At 49.2% G+C, this 19158-nt stretch overlaps 1 protein-coding gene across 1 annotated transcript in view; it reads right to left on the minus strand.

Moving 5' to 3' along the window:
• Positions 1-869: 869 nt before the first annotated feature.
• Positions 870-19158, minus strand: part of KCNJ3 (potassium inwardly rectifying channel subfamily J member 3) — a 56402-nt gene continuing 38113 nt past the window's right edge. Inside the window, exon 3 of the mRNA XM_075152625.1 lies at positions 870-4904. Within this exon, the coding sequence (XP_075008726.1) occupies positions 4321-4904 (584 nt within the window). The 3' untranslated portion in view covers positions 870-4320. The remainder of the gene's footprint in view (positions 4905-19158) is intronic.

Here is a 19158-nt window from a genome sequence, read left to right on the forward strand (position 1 = left end):
GTGCGTGAGCACGCAAAGAAATCTCCAACTTTTACTATCTCATCACTTCTAACAGTACGGAAAAAATGTATCTATATTACCATATAGGGGCAAGCGCACGGTGGACCAGCAGTATAAGGTTGGGACTCAGAGCAAGGCAAGCAGTTAACTAGGGAAAACAAAATATGGTTATGTTCTAGTAACCTTCGTTCAGCAGCCTCTTGAGGGGAAGGAGTTAAAAAGTCAGCCATCGTCACACAGCTTGTCATCATTACCGTTATTTTCTTGGCACAGAAGATATTTTGCCCACCCAGCATGGTGATACCCAGCCACTAACGGGGCAATTTGTAGTAAAAACCAAAGAGGAAGGTCTGCTCTAACGGGGGGAGATCTGACGGCCTCTGATTTCTGGAGCTTTAATTCCTGGGGCTGGACGGGGGAGATGGCAACGATAAAAATTCCTACTTCTCTGTGCAGAGAGCAAGCGAGCTCCCCAGCCTCTGTGCTACAGAGGAAATGGCAGTTCCTAAATTAAGGTAAAGTTCAAAAATTCAGCAGGACACTGGCATATCGGGGCTGCCTGAATTATAGAGCCCACCGGTTTTCAGCACGTACCTTGGGCTCGGCTCTTCGCTGTCCGTCGGGAGGGAGCCTGCGGACCCCTGACCCGGCCTTTCTGGGGCTGGCTCAGCCAGACCGCCTCCAAAGACCCTGAAAGTGCAGCTCAACTAAACTGGGGTTTTATTTTTGCTGCTTTCAAGAGCAAGCGAGAGATTGGCCTTTTGCAGACACTAAATGTGAAATCAGAAGCCCTTAAACAACTTGAATACATAGTCATTTATTAAAGTAATAAAAGGTGGACTGGATAAAAGACAAACACGTTTAAACCGAACAATTTTTGAAAGTTTAATATAGCTTTAAATAAAACTGAGCTTGCAGTATTAATGAATACAAGAGTTTGTTATTTTGTATAATTCAAATAAACTTGTACATTTATACAGGTATAGACTGCATGCCAGAAAATGCATTTAGTTTATTCTAATTTGAATATGTACAATTTACAATATAATTCAAGCATAAATTCAGCAGTAGAGAACACAGACCTGCTGTGCAATCAAACAGTTACTTTTTCTTAGCATAAGCGTTAGGGCTGGGCTAAAATGTTAATTAAGAAAAAAAAAGTGGCCACGCCAATAAAAATGAAATATTAACCAGAAATAACTTCCTAAAATGAATAACTAAAGAAAGTTATCATCCATGTTTGTACTTTCACTCTTGTTACTGAAAGACGCATATATTGTCACCTTAACGTACGTAATGCATTGCAATACAAGCCACAAGCCTCAGAAATCTTGCGTCCAGCAAGGACAGGTGCATATTTTGATTTAAAAAATCAAACTTTTCCGTTAATCATAACTTAATATTTTCTATGGCACTAATTTAACTTTCCCAGTGTTTCACATACTTTCAGATTTTCTTTTTATACAGGCTACTGAGTGAGCTGCAGCCACTCAGATTGCCAGTGTATTTTACAGCTACGGCACTTCTCCCTGCCACCTATTTTAAGTTCCATTTGTAGAACACATGCACGCTGCTCCTACTTAATTCAACCTCGTACACGGATTCAACCCAAAGTTTCCCAACGCAAACCGCCACCCGGCTCTCCCGCAGGCAGGATTTGCAGGCGCTGCGCAGCCGCCCTGCCAGGGCACGGGCAGCCAGGCACCCTCCCGCCGCTGTCGGGAGGGAGGATGCTGGTGGCCCCGGGGCCCGGCTGGTGAAACACCATTGCTCCCACTCTGCGGACACGTCACCTTCACTTTTCCATAAAGAAAAGTCAACCGGACCACGAGCCGTCCCCCACGCCGAGCGCTTCAGGGGGTGGGAGACCAAAGATGGGCAGCCCCCAGGTGGGACCCCCATGTCCCAGGGAGGGGGACCCCACCTTGCAGAGCCACAAAACCGGGGCCACCAGCACCACAGCAGTGTCCGCGAACGGCAGCGGGTTGGTTGGGTCACAGCATCCCGGGAAGGAGGCAGTGGTCCTCACCCACCCGAATAAACCAAGGGAGTTTGAGGGGAGGTCAAGCTGCTGCAACCCTGCTTTCCAAACCAGACCGATCTGCTCAGGCCTGCTGGCAGGACCCATCACGGGGCTGTGCCGCTGGCCGAGTGTCTACATGCCGATTAATGCTCCTGGCTCTCTGGCTTGGCTTGGTGGTGTTTCTACTGTTGGCCCCTGGCAACCGTACACGGCTATTTTTGCTGTCAGTCAAGGACTGGTAGAAGAGTTACGTGTGGTACAAAAACCAGCAGTATTTTACAAGACAACCTGAGGACGTGTTAGCAAACGGGGGAAAAGAAGTCCAGATTTTACCTTGCCGCATCAGCAACCTGCTCAGCGCGCGTGCGAGCACAGGATCAGCGAGCAACGCACCCTTCCCTTCAACAACAACGTGCAGAGAATTGAAGTATAGCCAAAGGTGTCCAAAGCATGCAGTGCCACTCAAAAATCATGATAAACGATGAAAAGAAACTTTGGAAGTCGGTATAAAGTCCTTGGGTGTACAGCTGACGGGTCATACACTGCAACTTCCAGAGAAAGCACTGAGCCGCGGCGGTGTCTCGGCCAACCCTCCAGCATGCTGCGTTTCTGAGTTCTCATTGCAGGCCAACATTTAGAACAAAACCAATTTTTTTCCCCAAAGATTATCAGATCTGTTGTTATTAATTACATAGCAAGCGTCACCATTCGTGCAGGATGGTCCAGAAGCACCCGTCCATAGTGTGCACCTCCTGACCCACGCGTGTCCGTGTCCGGGACCACCCGGCTGTGGGCTCAAGGGTTTTACACACGGACGACGTCACGCGGAGCCCTTTTCCCAGCCGCTGCTGGCGGTGGCTTTTGTACCTGGCTCTCTGACGCCCACACCATCGCTCCCTCTCGCCCAGACCTCCTCCTCCAAGAAGGAGCCCCCGAGAAGCCATCGCGACCTGGCCCCCAAACACAGACCACGGGTGTCCCTGGGCACCGCGACAGCCAACCTCCAGCATTTTGGGGAGGGTCCGGGGCGGCGCGGGGTGCTCCAGCACCGCAAGCCACGATGACGGGGGCACCCGCACAACACCCAGCCCCCCTGGCTCAAGCCCACCGGAGCGAAACGAGATGGAAAAGGAAACCCAAACGCAAGCACAGAAGGATACCAAACCAAGCATTTATACAAAGTATTACTCATTTTGAAACCCACAGGGTCAACTTCAGTTAAGAACACGTTTAAACGTTGTTTGCACCCCAGAGAAAGCAGTAAGGAGCGATGCCACCGGCAGCTCCGCACCGCTCCGGCTGCGAGACGGCGGCTCAGGCACCCGTCGCCTGCACCGCTGCTGGCCCAGCTGGGCCATCAAAGCAAGAGGGAGCGAAACCCGGGCACCGCGGAATTCGGGGGAATTGTGACTCTGCCTCTGGGGTGCAGTTCCTCCAGAATAAATGCCTGCTTGGCTTCGTGGAGACATTCAGCTATTTTCGCGTTTAGCTATTCTATCAACATGAGAAATCAAGCATGTCCTGCTTATTTAAAATGGTTTTCTTGTACATATATTATAAATCACAAAGATTTAAAAAAATTTTTACTAATCGTATCTAAAGTGTGAATTTTATTCATTTATTTATTGTTTTGCCTAGGCTTATTAATACAAGTTTCTTCTCTAAACAATGCCTTACGAAATACATTTCAATTTTTTTCCAGTAGCCTAGATGCAGGAAAAGAAACCCCAAGAAAATGTTAAAGCAAAATAGAAACCAGCAGTTAATTTAAGGCTAGCAGATTTGGTGTTATGAATTAACTAATACACCTTCTTTTAAGGAAAAAGACATGCACCATAACTACTTTGTTGAACGAAACATCACGATCCACATCAGAAAAAAAAAAAAAACATTTTCAAATCAAAGTATAACTTACCCTGAAGGTTACCCACTCGCATGTTTTACCTACTACTTACTCTTAAGAAATACAGGGGGAAGGAACGCCCCTTTCCATATTTTTCAGAATATACAGTATAAATATAGTAGGAGTCATGCCATAAAACTATATGCAAAAATTGCACACTATTATTGCATGCGTGTTGTGATACTACATGCCAACGAACATCAGCTCGCCGATCGTCCCGTCGTTCGTACTTACAGGGCAGCCGCCGCTACCGCGGGGACGCTCCCGCCTCCCGGCGCGCCGGGGACCACGGAGTTTAGCAGACGTACGGCTGGTGGAGGGCCCGCTCTCCCGCCCGCGCTGCCCTTGCCAGTAGCAGTTCAAGCTCTAAACGATAGCTACAAGTCCCGTCGGGTTATGTAAACCGATCCGAATTCATTTTTCGCAGTTTGGGTGGAAGGTTCCCTTCCATCCTGCCGCCGCCCGACAGCTTCTGCAGCTTGGGCGGCAGGTCGGCCACCGACTGGCTGATGGGATCCGACATCATCTTTGTGGTTTTAGACACCAGTTTCTCCTCCGAATTCCCGGGGACCGAGCTGATCCGCTGGAGTTTCATGGGTAAATCCCCCATGCTGTAGGCCTTCTCCGAGGTGGTGGAACTCATCCTGAGGAGTTTTTTGGGGAAGTCTTCCCTCCCGGTTATTTTCTGCAGTTTTGAAGGTAGTTTGGTGCCAACTTCGTCGAGACCATCCAGGCACTCCACCGAGTTATTCCTCTCCTTGCTGTTGCTCACAGCGGGCGCTATCAAGGGAGAGGACATGAGCAGCATCTCCTCCTGCTCCTTCACGCTGTACGGTGGGGTGGGGACCTCAAACGTCGCGTGGAACTGGGAGTAATCGACTTTAAAGAACCCCTCTTCCAAGGAGATAACAGGGAAGAAACGATGACCCCAGAGCACCTCGTCCTCGGTATAGGATGTCCTGGCCTGGCACGTCATCCCTGCAACGAGCAAGGGAGAGAAACTTTCACCAGTTATGGACAATTGTGGATGCACGTAAATCTTAGGGGTTTTTGAACGTTTCAGTGAAACATATTTTATGTTTTTAAACATATAAAAGAAAAGGCATTGGCATGCTTACCATTTACACACAGTAGCTATTAAATTGTCATCCTCAAGGTGAAAGGAGCCAACCATAAAGGCAGGAGTGTAACTGAGTAAGTCACATCTACTGTTAGGTGAAGTCACCTTTTGAAGGTGCTGCTGACAAAGGGAAACAACAACAGGGCTAACTGATAACCCCGGGATTAAATTAGCAAGAGCTGCTAACTGTAAAGTTGGACTTGTCAGGATCTTAAAGGATTACTAAGTTACTCCATATTTTCATTACATTGACCAATGCATACAAAACCAGACCCTACGCTTTATGCATCGTATGCACAAACCAAGCCCGCGTCAGTGCATTCCAACCCACCAGCGAGCAGTAGGTATGTCCTAAAAAATATATTTATTCCTCTTAAAGGGCTTCACGAGCAATCTGCTCACAGATCCGTCGCTGCCAGGCTGAGATCCAAGCTTCAAAAAATTAGCAGGGAAGAAGAAATACGACTAAGAGGCACAACACTGCCCTTCCTCTTCCTCCACCGCCTCCCACCGTGCAGAAGAGTCCTCCTGAGCCCCCAGACTTGGCCATCCCGGTGACCCATCTGACCTCGGAAATCAGAGGGAAATGATGACCGTGGACCGCTGGAGGCTTCTAAAAGAAATCCTGCTGCTTCTTTTTTTTATTTTTTTAAATGGTAGCAATCTGTAAATAGAATTACCCTGACATTTTATCCTAGTATAGCAAACTGGAAATATGACATCTGGTTTTCAGGAAGCCAAATCTACCTCTGCAAACGCATCCTCTGCTTAGCTGGCAAGAATGCCTTTAAGTCAGGAGAAAATTAAAGGAAACTTTGGAATGCACAAGAAAAACGATAGCGGGGCTGTAGCGAGGGGGAGCGGGGGATGGATACGCCCCTGGTGACATACAGCCAGAAAAATAAAATTTTATTACACTTTATGTTACTGGTAATGGAATCAAAGGTTTAGTTTTGCATAGCGATTTCTACTGCTACTAAGACTGCGTTTATCACAAGATGTAAAACTCAGTTTTCTGTCTTACCTCTTTGGAGAAAGGTAAGAACCCAGGGGTGGTTCTGCACGGAACGCCGCTCCCCCGCCCGCGCAGGCGGCTCCCCTGAGCCCACACCCCTGGGGGAGCTCACCCCGGGGCCAAGCAACCCTACCCCCTTCCCGCAGCTCGGGCAGGGCAGCATTTTATCTTTTATGATGCATTTTCACCCGGTCACCATGTGTTTCAATTCTGTTTACTAAGTGTAGTGGAAGCAATCATGCACCTAATGGGTTTAGAAAAAACCTGCAATTTTTAGAAAAATGGTAATTAGAGTGAGTACTTCTTCCATCTGTGTCCCTTACTCTGCAGCTGTTCATTAGCCGCACCTTCGCCGCGAAAGCCCAGACCTTTCCCCCTCTGCTTCTTCAGACCTGACTTCCGCAGGAGACCTCATTAGCGAACGAACGCCTCTAATAATGCATGCAAATGCAGGAGCCGCGCTTGGAATTGGGAATACGGTGCCTGTGAAGCAGATGGCTGGTTAACTCCGGTGACCTACGTTTTGATAACAAATTGCTTAAAACGCAAAGCTCTCTGTATAGAAAAGTTGCTAATTGTCGACCTCGCTGCGCCGCAGGCTTTGCTGAGGGGGTTGGAGCCGCACTGCCGGCATGATCCCGTGGGAATGCCGCCGGGGCGGCCACCCCGGCCACAGCAACGCTGCTCTGCAGAGAGCTGATTGCTGCAGGGAAATGACTTGCACGGCTTTTTCTTTGCATTGGCAACACTGAAAAAACAGAATTATTATCAAAATGCCACGGGGGGTGTAGCAAGGGATGTGGGGGGGACGCGTGGATCAGCAACACTGCCAGGGCTTGGGGAAGGGGACCAGCGCACAGGACCGGCCGCCACCTGCATCCGCATCCCCATCCGCATCCCCAGGCGATCCCATGGCCGATGCTGCGCGCCCAGGGCAATGCGGGGCTCAGGACCCGCCGGGTTAGGCTCTCCCATCCCCGCCAGCCGCCGTGCTGTTTCTATCCCCCAGTCTCTCACCCTGCCGTCCACCAAACCTGCTGCTGCCGGTAGGCCTTCAAAGGAGGAATTTTATACCTGCTTACTATCGAAAAATGTATTAGCTGAATCTCAGGAAGATCAGCTTCACGTTTTGTTGCATTGATGTAACCCTTTGTGAGCTCACCTGAGAGATAAACGTTTGCAGGTATATGATTTTTCTTATTCACCAACAAACCCGAGGGTGCAAATTATTTAATAGCCTCTCAGGATGAGACTAATACGCTCGTCATTATAGGGAATACCCGTCACGCTAAGCAGATGATGCTAAAAGGTGCTAATGTGCTCTGAGAAGCCCTTGGACAAGAAATCAATTCCCAGGTTTTCTTCCAGCTCCGCTGCGTTTCCTGGCTCTTCCTTCCCTTTCCGTTTTCTCAGCAAAGCCTCAGCCCCCCGGCCATGAGCTTTGCAATGCCTTTCTGCTATTACACGCTTCCAGCAGCCAGCTCGCGACAGCCCCGGCTGTAACCATCTCCTTTGCATTATTACAGCAGTAACGACGGAGTTGCAGAAGGCACTTGACGACCGGAGCCATTATCCACGTCCTCGCCCAGAACGAGCAGCAGCTCTTCGCCAGTGTCCCAACGCACGGTCTCCTTTGGGAGAATTACAGCTGGCAACGGCACCTGGGGGAGGCACGGCGCTCGGGGCTGCCAGCCAGAACAGTAACAGCGGGTACACCCCGCACCGGCAGCACCTCGTCTCGCTCAGGGCATCCAAAAGCCGTTAGGTTGCTCCCCACAGCAAGGGTAAAACTAACCGCGTTTTACTAACATACGTCGCGCGCAGCATCAGCCTGGGGGGAAACACATCGCCCACGGCTCGGCTCTCCCCTGGCTTGCACCAGGAGCTGCGTCTTCCACAGGGTGCCCGGACGGGAAAGCACCAAACCGAAAACCAGCGGGTATTTCCTCGTTTTCCCATAGAAAAAGCACCTGGGTGCAACCCACCATCGACAGCTCTTCTTGATAACTACCTCAGGATTATTTTCCACTCATTTATGCTCAGATAAATATAGGCCTTTTATTTTAATGCAGACATAGTTTCTCTCTGACCTTTGAACACTAAGGTGCATAAAGCAGCAGGAGGCGCAGGCAGGCGCGGGGTCGGGCTGCGGGGGGACACCGACCCGGGGGGTGCAGGCTGCGGTGGGCACGGGCTCGCACCCCACAGCCTCCAACAGACCAGGCCATTAACGTCGGGCTAGGAAGTCTTCCTCTCCTTCTGTCGATATGAAAGGCTTTTCGGGGTTTTGTGCTTTTTTTTTGCCTAAGAAGTTATTCATCAGCAGGGTACGCGGCCAGCAGATCCTCCGATGCCTTCATCATGTTAACGGGCCTGTTAAAATTTTACCAAGTTGTCTATAATATTAATATTCATTTGCAGTATAAATTTTAAACTCTCGTTTGGAAGCAAACACGCTGTATGCAGTGCATATAATTAAAAAGCCATCCATTTGTCAAAATAGAAGGTTTCGATGCATTTTGTTCCTCACTCCTACCACAGGCTTCCACCACACAGCGCTCTCCAGAGCTGCTAACGGCCGCTGGCAAAGCTCTGCCTGCATACAAATTGCAACAACGCACCTGAGAAAGAGGGACACGTATGCACATATTCCAGCACGAAACCCAAACCAAACGTCCGGTAAAACCCCTCGCTATTATTTCAGAAACAGAGGCTGCAAAACCACTGTTCGCTATGTCCAAGGGAAGAGATTTTCACCCAGGGGCACTGCTGCTACGGGGGCCAGCAATGCTGTTTTGTCTGAAAACCCCGTCCTTTCACAAACCTCCCTCCTGCGTATTTGGGACCACCCCTACCCAGATCATCTCTCGCTGTTTCCAGGAATCATATTCCTTCTGCAGAAAGCAGGAGCTGACTCTGTTTTCAAAGTATTATGAATAATGAGCGTAAAGGAAGGGAAGGGCAAAGTTTTGGGACTCATCTCCTCACAGGCAGAGGCTGAAATGGTGTTAGAGAGAGCTTTAGTATCAGACATTATTAGAAATTTTGCTACTGATTAAATTCAGTCATTTACACCCACCCATAGTGATCTGGCATCCCTCTGTGGAGTCTGGCACATAACACCACAGTCCGTAACACAGGAAAATCCCAGCCATGCATATTTGGGAAAATTTTCCATTAACTTCCTTAAATAATAACAGCAGAGCAGCCCTGGAGGATGAGCATGGGTTAAACCGACGTATTTTTCTCCTCAAGTTTGACATGAAAGTATCTTTTATTTTTTTTTTAAATAATCATGCCTTCTCCTTTCAGCATTCACTCTATCTGAAGCAAGTGCTATCACTGGAGAAAAATGCATCTATCTGTCCTATCATAAGTTATTAATTACAAGTTGTTATTTCTAATGAGGTAGAACTCTTGGTTTTAGAGCCCTAGCCGGGCTGAAAAAGCGGATGCAATTATCCCACCCTCAGCCAAGCAGCAGACTATTTAAGCTTTTATTTTTCTCCGTCTCCGGCTACGGCAGGTTTAGACTGAATATTCCCTTTCCAGGAAACACCAGCAAGAAACAGGGTTGTGCAACGCTCCCAGCGTGCTCGCTCAATAAACACGTAACACAGAGGAGGTTTGGTGCCGTTGGGATGATGCTGGGGTCAGAATTCCCTGGCATCTGAAATCCTAATAATTCCGTTAACGATCCTGATAGCTTCTAGCTATGCTACAGGGTAAGGCCAGTTCCTCAGGAAGGCGAAGGCATCCCAAAGGACAACGGTTGTTGCCACCAAACCCACCAAAAATCCAGCACCATCTTGCATCGCCCAACGTCCCGTCCCGTGTGTGTTGGCCGTGATGTCCCCACCGCTGCAGGTATGGGACACAGCGGGACGTGGACAACCTGTCCTTTGTCACCAGCACACTTGCCTTCGGTCCCCACGCTGGCTCGGTAAGCCTGAGCTCAATTGCAGTCATCACTGTGGTTAGTGCTGGCTTTAGACAGATTAGACGTGTCCTAAAGTTCCCAGGTACAGGGTCCCTCCTGAAGCGGCCAGAGAGCGGTGACAATACAAAGCACCCCACCGCGGTGACTCGCCGTCAGCACAGCCGAGAGCTGCCTCCCCGGATTAATAAGGGGGCAGATGGAGGACAAAAAAAATCTGTAAATAAGTGCTTTGACTAATTCTATCCGATAATAACCCTCAAATTATTTCTAAATTTCTAAAGTACCCAGATGGAGCTGGCTGTATTCAGGCAGTTTCTAGAACTCGCAATATACTGCCTTGAAAAAAATCACAGGCGTGCTGTTATTTATATGGCCCTCTTACATTTTATTACAGAAGTTGGCTGATAGTTGACAAACCATAGATCACTAATAAGCTTTTAACAGCCCCCCCGTGAAAGTCTCCAGAAGCAATTTAGGCACACAAAGGTTATATGGCTCTTTTCTCTCTCCAAGGTAATGCCAGAAGTTTCCCTTTAAATCTTTTTCTGTTTCTGGGCTGCAATTTGCTGGCCAAGGGCTGGGCGCAGGGACACCAGAAGGTGTCCTTCTTAACGTGGAAACATGGAAAAGTTAATCTTAACCAGTTGGGGAAAGAGATAATTATTTTGGCATTACGACGACTCAACAGCGCATCATCCCAACGGCACCAAAAAGGGGCGTCTTGGCATCCCACCCGCCAGGACGGGAGCAAAGAGAAGTCCTCCAGCAAAAGCTACTGGCAAAAATGCACAAATACAAGAAATGTACACTAATATTTTGTCAGATTTTTTTTCTTTTTTTCTTCTTAAGAGCTAGAGCCCTGCATGTTAAAATGCCTGAACCTAAGCCGGCCCCAAGAGGCCGCGGGTGGCTCTTCCCTTCACGCGCTTTACTTTGCATTTTGGGACGGGGGTTTAGCTCCCTTAAACCTGCAGTTTATCTGTAAAGCCACAAAAATATGTGTTAAAATTAATCAGCCAGCAATATTAAATCAATTACTAAGAATTAAGCTAATTTACAACTGCAATCAAAGGCCCACGAAGGCAGGAGTCAAACTTGATGTGAGACTTGATATAAAAATATACCACACTCACTTGATATAAAAACATACCGCAGGACTAAGGGAAGATTTACAGCTGTAGAAAAAAAGGAGCGGCATGATTTCCACAGCAATCTCTTCCTCTTCCAGGACTGTAGAGAAAATAGGGGAAAGAGAAGCTGGTTTTATCACATTTAGCTAAGTAAGAGCGTGATGCCCAGATGTTAACACCTGGCCCCTGCGCCACCCTGTATCTGAAACGCCAATGGATGTCTGAGTTCTGCGATAAGCCAGAAAAGGGGAGCCTGAAATGGGAGGTCAGAACCAAAACTCGGAGGGAAGGATGCTCTCAAGCTTTTCCTCTCAACGCTCACTGCCACTAATGTAAGTTAAAATGACAAGCTGCACCACGCACGGCTGAGAAATGCACAGCCTGACGGAAGGGTTTCTAAGCAGACAGAAAGCGTGGTGTCTAAACTCTAACACCTCCCATCTATTTGGAAAGAACAGCTATTTTTAGCATTAACATTTTCCCATCATAATTTCAGGGGGTGTTTTTTTATTAAACTGACGATAGTTTGAAGGGCAATAAAACTTTCTGTCGATTTGGGGCTGCCAGCCTCTGCCGCTGCCTGCTGCCAGCGTCTGCTTTAATGCACCGGTACTTCTGCAGCCTGATCTTCTTTAGTAGAAGGGAGATGGGCAGCCACCTTGCCATTTATGCAGTTAATGCTTCTGATTACTTCTAAAGCAACGTTTCAAGAAAAAAAAACCTTTTGTTAACGAGAAATTAAAATATGGCATTTCCTGAAATGCAAGAGACGAAGAGAGTCTTAAAGACACACAACACAACCTGCCCACCCTGCCCTGCCAGGACCAGGCACGGACATCGCCCGTCACCTTCACAGCCAGGGAGGGTGCCACGGAGCTAGAGGAGAGAGGTAGAGCGGGACGAGGGCACTGGTAAGAAGAAGAAAATAGTTCAGATTGTGGTAATTGTGGATAATTTGAGTTCGTTCTTTCTGCAATGAGCGACCAGATACGCTGCCCATTCTTGAAGCTTATCTCCGGTTTCTTAGATCACGACACAAACAGGTCCTGGGATGAGACACAGAGCCAAGCAGTGGCCCTACGGATCAGCTCCACAAGAGCCACGTCCCTTTTTCATAGCAGAACGAAAAAGTGGGAAAAACCACGGAGAGCCTGCCATTGCCCACGAGCCTGCGGGACCAGCGGAGAAGACACCGGAGTGGAGGTCCACGCGCGTCCTCGGGCACCCACTCAATACCCGCACAGCGGGGACAGACTGCGGGTGACGGGTAGCTCAGGGTGTCTGCCATACAGCGGGCAGGGTAAGGTGGCCACCTCCTCAAGCGAGAGCATCATTTCTCTTGAACTTTCAATCTGCAGCAGGCCCTTCTAGAACATTTAATGCTTAATCACCGTTTATTACTGAGACCTAGAAATTGCCCCCACAAAAGGAGGTCAGAGATTAAACAAATCAAGCGTGTATGCAAAAGGGAACCAAGGGAGCAGAGCAAACCAAGGAGCGCAATGCACGCATTTATGCACGAGTCAGGCATCAGTCTTATGCTAAACATTTTAATTCCTCATCGCACTGAATAGCAAACCCAGGCTTCTGCTCTGCTACTCAGTTTAGACGCGTTGTTTATGCTCTGGCACTATAAATACCTCCTGGTTTATTCAGACTGTGCTGTTCTCCCAGGAGCTATCTTGACACTTTAAAAAATAGCGGTGACAGCCAAGGTATTTTTCTTATCAGCCGGTCCTCTTCTCAAGGCAATTTTTAATCACTCATACACACATAGTTTTCTGACATCTTGCAGACAGCTCATCTTGATGCTTACCAGGACCACAGCTACCCATCATTAGCACAAATTATAGCAGGTTTCAAAAATGTCATAAAACCTGCGCGCAAAAACAAGGCACCACTGCACATGCAAACACTGTTCCCGTGTAAAGGAATGCAACAGGCTACTGCCAGGCGAGCTAACCTCCCCTCTTTTGTATCAGCCACTTACCAAAAAAAAGGGGAAAAAACCAAAAGCACGGCAGCCTTCAGCACTGCCCTTCTGGGCTCAGCCCGCAGACGTCTGCAGCAGTATTTTCCATTCTTTTCAAAAAACAGAGCCAGAGGCGCAGTTACCTGAACAGAACCATCTAACGCACATTTAATGCAGTGACAGAAATTTATACTATCTGAGAATCTGGCCTGGTATTTTTATTATCTCTTTTTTTTTCACCCAAACCCCCCATATTATTCTGAAAGACTCTGATCCATTCCCTTCTACCTACATGCAGGAGTGCGTCAGGGCTGATTGCAGCCCCTTCAGCTCCTTTCTTTGAGCAGGTTTTTTTTTGCGGAGCCATCTGCCACATTCCCGTTTTTGCATCATTTCCCTCCTACCGGGATGTTATTGAATAAGCAGCAGCAGCACCAAAATGGAAGTATTTAATTCCCTGCTCCATGCAGCTCTCTGCTAGGATGCGTCGAGAGCGCTGCCGGCGTCGGGCGCGGGCAGGAGGAAGGGGATAGAGGGAGGAAAGGGGGACGGTAACGGGGAGAGGCAGCGCACCCGTTTTCACTGGATGGGGATATTTACAGGATGCTCACACACAGAGCTGGCAACACGTATAAAGTGGTGCTCTGACATAAAATAGAGGTGCCCATCCATGCCCTGACAAAGTGCAGCGGATGCTCTCCAGAGCTCCCCTCCAGCCTCCAGTATTCCGTAATTTTTACTGATAACACAGTCCTATGATAACTTTCCTCATGCTAGTAGCTGATAATATTTTCCAAACCTCGGACAGAGAAGGTTTGCCAGCGGTGGCAAAGCGCACAGGAGCCCTCCCGCTCCGGGGAGCCCTCCCGCTCCGGGGAGCCGCGCGGCCGGCGGCAGTGCCGGGAAGGTGGGGATGCCCTCGGCCACCTCCTCAGCCCCAGCCCGGCCCCGCACGCTGCACAAATGGCTGAAATTTGGCAGGGCTGTGGACACGTGGCAAGAGGACATCTTCAGTAATCCAGTAACTCTTTCCAGCGCTGGGCTCCCCAAATTATTGTAAAGTAGAAGTGTTTCGTTCAACATCAGTCTATGCATAACTCCTATCACAGGAGAAATCATTTCTAAAAATAAAAACGAGCACTTACCCTAAAAGGCACATTTCAACATTTCGCGATGCTGGAACTTGCCCACCGTGATGACCGTTCTCCTCGGCGGTAAGGAAAGGCGGCCCCCCGGGACCTGCCCCGGCCCCCGGCTCCCGCGGCGGCGCTGTGCCGGCTCCCACGCGGCAAAGCCCCCTTGTCGCCAGGCTCAGGGCTGATCCGCCTGGCGCGGCACCAGCCTGCGCGGGGCCTAATTAAAGGGGTTTGCTGCAGAGGCGAAGGGCTGCGAAACCTCAACCCGCTCCTCCGCGCGGGCATCCAGACCCACCGCGGCCGGAGAAGCCTCGCGGCAAGCACTGGCCACTGCGGCAGTGGCCACGGCCACGCCGGAGGACAGGGATGAAATCACCACTCTTTGATTATTTCATGCCTGCTCCATCAACAGCAAGCTTTAATTTTAAAAGCAAGAAGTTCTCAGTTATCCTTAATTAATGTCCAAACAACTTTCTTCCCCTGTTTAGTATCAGAATTATTTCCCTTTACCTCCAAGCTGCCTGAATCACCTCCTCTCCTTCACTGCTTAAAGAAAAGCCAGGGGTAGCTGCCTCTGTGCTGATTTCTCTTCAAATTGCAACTACAGTTCTTCAGTAAGAATTAAAAAGCTGGGTTCTGGAATTAGTGGAGGTTTGGCTCCAAAGTGCAGCCAAAAATGCAGTGTTTTTATCTGTAGCACAATGTAACTGTCCATTGGGGACGCTGGGGAAGAGACACAGGAGGAAAGGATTGTTTTGTTAAATCAGAAGAAAATTGTTTGGGGTCAGAGGATGTCTCTGGAACAGCTAGAATGAAACGTGAGAGAAGTCTGCCAATTAGTCAGTTAGAAAAGGAAAAAAAAAAAGACATTTAAAATAAATTATCCTCTTCAAATGAGAACATTTTAATTATGAGGCAAGAAACACAAACCCAAACCCCAACTCTTCCCTTTGAATACACGATTTCTTCAGCAGCCCTATGCTTCTCCATACACCCACCCAGCCATATGCCGCCGAGCACCAAAATAGAGCACTTTAATCTTCAGGGCTTTGGCAGGCCTAAAAAAAACACGAAGATATATTTCATGTTAGAGACTGCCTTCCTGGGATGGAAAAACAATTTCTCTTCATATTGAGAAGCACCATTTGCTGGTGCTATACCATACGGCCACACAGTCGGTGCAGTTTCGGGCTCCGAGTTACACGAGCATCTCCTCGCCGCTGCCCGCGGAGGGAGCACGCAGCGGCGCGGCGCAGAGCGACCTGCTGCAGCACCGGCTCCTCCTTCCCAGCTTCCCTGCCTGCATCCACGGTGCGGGAGAAGGCTCTCAGGGGATGCCTGGGAGACTTATTTAAATATACCATAAACCTGGCAGCCAATTTCTGAGCTGAAAATAACATGCCATTTGGTATGAACTGTATCAATAGAAGGATGAAATGCAACACGGAGCTGTGTTTGGAAATAAACTTTCCTTATTTAGTGTTGTTGGTCTAACATACGTATTAATTTGTCGAATATCTTCGCCACACCAAACATTTTGAGGCAATCGATTCATCCCCAGAACTGCTGCAAGCAAACCTGCTCCCGTACCGGTGTGACTCCTGCTCCTGACCCGCGGCCCCGGCCGGCCCCCGGCCGCTGCAAACAGAACTCCAACGTGAGACGCCCCACGCAGACCGCGAGCCTCCCGCGGAAGAGGGACAACGACGACCTCATCTGCCGGCCTCTCTTGGTGTACCGGTATTTAAAAATCACGGCGATCGCCGACTGCCCTGGTACTCCGGTGTACCCCAAAGGTATCCCAGGGCTGGATCCAGGGGTGACGGCTGCTGGAAACCAGGGGACAGCCCCCAAAGAGAGGGGGGAGGGGGACAAATGACCTCCTGCTTTGGGACAGGGGCTGCCTCCAGCAAACCCACAGCAAACGCCTGGAGAAGGGGACTGCCTAAGGCTGGCAACCCTAACAACCCTAAACCACTACCCTCTGTTTTGAGGGAATATTCCGTTCCTTTCTGCTACGCAGATAACTTCTGACATTGTGTTTAAACCAGCCTCTCGAGCCACGGCTCTTCCACCCGCATCTACCCTCGGCAAAGTACCTGTCCTGCTCTTGAAACGCGCAGAGCTCCCAGCATCTCCCAGCCTGGTACAGCTTCTGTCATGTATCTAGAATTAACGCACAGTTCTTAACGCAAGATCCCTTGAACTAAACATAGCATTTGCCGCACAGACCTCAGTTTTAGCTGACAAGCATTTCTTGCAAACACGTCAGGCACGCAGAATTGCCTAGGGAAGGCAATTTTGTCAGTGCTGGGGGAAATGACTGTCAGGCTGGACTTCGGGCTGTAAAAGTCTCTTCAGGAAACCAGACACACCTTGCTGCACCATGTATCTATACCTATATACCATATATGTATTTAGAAAACAAGTTATGCTCTTCGGCATAGTGCTGAGCGTCCCTCGGCAGGGGAGCGGCCTCACAGGTTGCTACAGGGAGCCAAGCACCAGCAGCAGTTATCTGTACTGTTCTGCAATGTCAAGAATTACACTTAAATTACAGCAAAGCCGCGAGAGCAATAGTATTGGTAGAGCTTTTCAGAAAGCATCCGCAAGAAGAGCATCTGTGCAAAGGCTGGGAGAAATGGGATGCTTCGCTGGGAGAAACCAACGCCCAGCCAGGTGCCCACCCAAAATACGCAGTTTTAAATAGTGCTCTTAGTCCCGGCAGCTCCCACAGAAGATAAACACAGCTGCCTGAAAACGAGTGGAAAACCAGGCAGTATATCCTTGCAAAGACACGGTTCTTCATGAGGCTTCGATTCCTGGCAGCAATTTCAGGTTTTCATGACAATTGTATATAGGTCCAGAAATGCTTCCGAGGTTTCAGAATAATCACAAACTTTAGAAAGGAGAACACCTTAAAAATCAGGATTTTCTCACCTTTATGCAGTAATTTGTTGATGGTGTTGCAGGCAGTTTCTGGAATATGTAGAGCGTATCTATCTAACCCAACGTCTATTTACATTTGGGAGGCAGTGGACATGCATTCCAGGTTTCTCTCCCTCCCTGGCGTGTTGTACACACTTCACCACAGGCTCGGTACAAGCTTAATCAAATTTGCTGTGCTCCCTTTGATCAGGACAATTCACTTTTTGGTTTAAGTCACATGTTACATCTCTCAGCCGTTAGCGAGGAGGCAAAACCATGTTCTCGCTTGTACTTTCACTGCAAAAACCTCTACCTACGTGTGAGTCCCAAAACCCAGTGCACACCACCGCTTGCCTTTGTTATCAGCTGTGCAGACTCTGCTCAGTCTGACCAGTTGGGAATGCTGCTAAAATAGAAAGTTGAAATGGCAATATTTTTTAAGGATGTTTCTTAGCATTAATTAACAGGAATGCAATTGCTTAAATTTTCCTAAGAGCCATGACTGAGCCTCAGGCAGCCGGCGGGACATAACTGGGTTTTGTTCTTCCCATCTGAGCAGTCCCTGGCCACAAAGAGCAGTGAAATAAGTTGCCCATCACCGTGGTGTTCAGCCTTTGAAGACGGGGCTCGCTCAGCAGTACACCACCACGCGGGTCCCTGGCCAAGGACAGCCTCTAAGCGCTGGCCTGACGACTGATCGTTATCTTTAAGGCAGAGAAGATGGACGACAAAAGATGCTTTTCTTGGAGAAACCATGGGACTAGTTCACTTCCCCCCTACTCCTTAGAAGAAAGCGTGCGGAGCTTTGTAGCTACTATCACATAGGTGCTGGCTACAGGAAGCCATGCAACATGCTTTCCTAATAAAAACAATTTTAAAATGGACTGAGCACAGAAAGATTCACGCTCTCTTGTCTCTGATGCCTGTGGCACAGCTTCGGCAGCCTCAGGCGAAAGCCCGGGAGAAGAACTCGGGTGGGCAAGGGTGGGCTGAGCCCTCCAGCTGGTGGCTGGTGCCACCATTCGCCCTTCACCCACGCAGAGGTGCTCTGCACCTTCAGCCCTGGGCTCCTCCGTACAAAGAAGGGACCCCACTACCCCTTCTGCCTCAGGATGCAGTGGTGGGAGTGGTAATCCAACGAGCGAGCAGGAGCATGGTCCTGGCCCGGGTTCCTGCAGGAGCCAGCGGAGAGCATCCCGTTTCCACGTGCGACTGGTCCCAGGGGATGAGCGTTATTTCTTGTCGGAGGGATTCTATCCGGGTGGTTTGGAGGCAGGCTCAGTCTGGAGCTCCCGACAGATGAGCAGCTTTAAGACAAAAAAGAAGCTAACGGGACAGCTCACCTTCAGTATCCTGCCCAGAGGTGCCCTGGTCTGTCCTCCTCTGTCCCCTCCTGTACCGGCCGTCCCACCCTCTGCGTGGAGGTGCCTGGAGGACCCACCCATAACCCCTTCTCGTGGGACCATGGAGGTGCCCAGGCCGTGTGCCCCCCTCTGGAAAGGTGAGTTTTCCCTTGGCGGACAGCTGTCAACTTCTCTGTCCTCCTGGAGAAGCCATGGTGGAAGTTGGCTGATGTTGGGGTGAAGGACCTGAAGAGATACAGGGACCACCTGGCAACTGCTTTCTTCTCTTTGAATTAATGTACTGGGTCAACTTCTCAATAGTACACGTAAAGAAGATGTAAAGAAGCCTTACCACTTGTAACCAAAAAACATGGGGTCTTTCCTCAAGTTTGAGATGTGAAAATCAGCTCGCCCAAATCTAAGTTCTCCCCTTCCTATGTGGTGAGCAGAGCATCTTCCCGTTACCTCCCCAACCTACCGAGCTCTTACTCTGCTAAACTTAGGCTTCCCTCCAGACAAACTTCTAAACAAGCGTCTTCATGCATTCAGTAATTTTGTGTTGGATTTTTGCCCCTTGGTAATATATTTGACTGATCTCTACAGATTATACGGGTGCATTCATATCACCGGGTGCACAACATTCCAGAG

Source organism: Calonectris borealis, chromosome 6 (assembly GCF_964195595.1).
Source record: "Calonectris borealis chromosome 6, bCalBor7.hap1.2, whole genome shotgun sequence".
NCBI classification, from domain to species: Eukaryota; Metazoa; Chordata; class Aves; order Procellariiformes; family Procellariidae; genus Calonectris; species Calonectris borealis.